Source organism: Gadus macrocephalus, chromosome 9 (genome assembly GCF_031168955.1).
Source record: "Gadus macrocephalus chromosome 9, ASM3116895v1".
Classification (NCBI taxonomy): Eukaryota; Metazoa; Chordata; class Actinopteri; order Gadiformes; family Gadidae; genus Gadus; species Gadus macrocephalus.
The window spans coordinates 10,926,054-10,928,553 of NC_082390.1; the positions used below are offsets into that span (position 1 = coordinate 10,926,054).

General features: G+C 42.3%; 1 protein-coding gene across 1 annotated transcript in view; it reads left to right on the forward strand.

Moving 5' to 3' along the window:
• The first annotated feature begins 1,002 nt into the window (after positions 1-1,002).
• The window catches only part of LOC132464390 (NADPH oxidase 5-like), a 10,416-nt gene continuing 8,918 nt past the window's right edge, over positions 1,003-2,500 (forward strand). Inside the window, exons 1-2 of the mRNA XM_060060732.1 lie at positions 1,003-1,239; positions 2,116-2,266. Coding sequence (XP_059916715.1) covers positions 1,120-1,239; positions 2,116-2,266 — 271 coding nt within the window. The 5' untranslated portion in view covers positions 1,003-1,119. The remainder of the gene's footprint in view (positions 1,240-2,115; positions 2,267-2,500) is intronic.

Consider the following 2,500-nt stretch of genomic DNA (forward strand, 5'->3'; position numbering starts at 1 on the left):
CATACAGACAATACAGACACTCAAAAAAAAGGCAGATAAACAACACTACAACAATAGACAACACATTAAGAGAGAGAGAGAGGGAGGAAGATGGCGAATATGATTTGTCAAATGTTGTAGGTGCTCCTGAAAAGAGGGGATTTAATTTGACCGAAAGGACGAAAGGAGTGTATCAGAGTTTCGGATTGCCAGAGGGAGGGAGTTCCAGAGGGTAGACGATGGCGAAGGCTCTGTCCCCCTGGGTACTTGGTCCTGGTGATGGGATTGAGAAGGTTGGCATCGGCGGAGTGTAGGCGACTTGGGGGGTGGAGGACCTCGGTTAGGTATGAGGTTGCAAGATTGTTTAGGGCTTTGCAGGTGGTGAGTAGGATCTTGAAATTGATGCGTTGTTTTATGGGAAGCCAATGAAGTTGACGGAGGATGAGAGTGATGTGTTCTCTGGAGGGGGAGTGAGTAAGCAGTCGGGACAGCAGAGTTTTGAACATCAGTGAAGGAAACTCTGTTTCATTATCTTATTGATTGTTCAGCTGGTTCAGTCTCTCACTCTTATATCTTGCCTGGTGTGAGAGTGGTGTCGTACCAGGTGTGGTTAGGCCATGGCGTAAACGGATCAGTTCAGATCAGGAGATAGATTCAAAATGCCATGTGGTGCGCGGATGCCTTTCTATGTATCACGGTATTTGACCGTATTAACGTTATGTATTACGATACTTTACCGCGCTTGCGGTATTTTCCCGTGTTGTCATCCTGGTCCTCTCTAATCACCATGCCAACGTCTCCGTGACAACGCAGCATGTCGATGAATGGGGTACCTTCTGTGGTCCTCAGCTGGTGATGAAGGCAGGCAATAATGAGACCAGTCTCCTAGCAACCCAAAAGACCATCCTTTCATCGCAGTCCTTTTTGTGTTAGGAGGTTGATAATGTAAGGTTATTATTCCTGACACAGACACTTACTTTAAACCTTCATGGGAATGTTTATTTTGATACATTAGTTGATGCCTCAAATACGCAAGTGAACATGATAAAAATATAAATGGGACATATTCAATATGGATAATGGTGTGTCTATGTGGATTAGTGTAACCTGGTTTTATGGAATGTGCCCGGGACAGGCAGGATGAGTCTGGACGAGGACACACGCTGGCTGGAGTGGGTCACCAAACAGTTTGAGGCCATCGCTGGAGAGGATAAGGAGATCGACCTCGAGGAGTTCAAGACCGCCCTCAAGGTCAAAGAGGTCAGACGCACCTTCACTAGTTCACTAGTACACTAGATCACTGTCGTACTAACTATCCTACTAGTTCACTAGTTCAATATCCTACTGGTTCACTAGTTCACTATCCTTCTCACTATCCTAATCACTATCCTACTCACTATCCTACTATCCTACTAGTTCCCTAGTTCACTATCCTACTAGTTCACTAGCTCAGTGTTTCCCAAACATTTTTTCTGCTGACCCATTTTTTTTCAATTACAAACCATCTCGACCCAATTCACAATAGGCCATAACTGTAACATCGTGAAGAACAAATTTGTGCATAAAGGAACATTCCTGAACATTTTTACTGCCAATTCAGCATCGCCTTATACACAAAAAAAAAAACAGCCATTTCGAAGAGATTGAAAGGTTGAAAGTTATTTAAAATGATAATGTGTAAAAATTAATTAATAATAATATTCTTAATTTTATCTTTTTATTTTATTTATTTGGTGACCCAATTCAAATCTCCCCAAACCCACATGTGGGTCGCGACCAAGTCTTTGGGAAAGACTGGTCTAGTTCACTATACTAATAGTTCACAAGTTCAGTATCCTACCTGTTTACTAGTTCAATATCCTACTAGTTCACTAGTTCACTATCCTACTCACTATCCTAATCACTATCCTACTATCCTACTAGTTCACTAGTTCCCTATCCTACTAGTTCACTATACTATACAAACAATACACAATCAATATACAATTAATAAGCAATCAATTAATTAACAAACAATTAATATTCAACATTCAATCAACATCTACATAATAATTCTGATTAATATCCATTTCATTATATAATTACAATGATTATTATTCATAGCTTCATGATGATGATGATGGTTCTCCCTGTCAGTCGTTCTTTGCCGAGCGGTTCTTCGCTCTGTTCGACTCCGACGGGAGCAGCTCCATCAGTCTGGACGAGCTGCTGGGCGCGCTCAACCTGCTGATCCACGGCAGCGAGGCCGACAAGCTGAGGTTCCTCTTCCAGGTCTACGACGTGGATGGTGAGACCACCACACACACACACACACATGTTATGGTTCTATGTGTAATGGTTCTGTCGGATGCTTCTGTGTGATGCTTCTGTGTGTGATGCTTCTGTGTGATGGTTCTGTGTGTGATGGTTCTATGCATCATGGTTCTATTTATCATGGTTCTATGTGATGGTTCTCTGTGTGATGGTTCTGTGTTATGGTTCTGCGTGATGGTTCTGTGTGTGATGGTTCTGTGTGATTGTT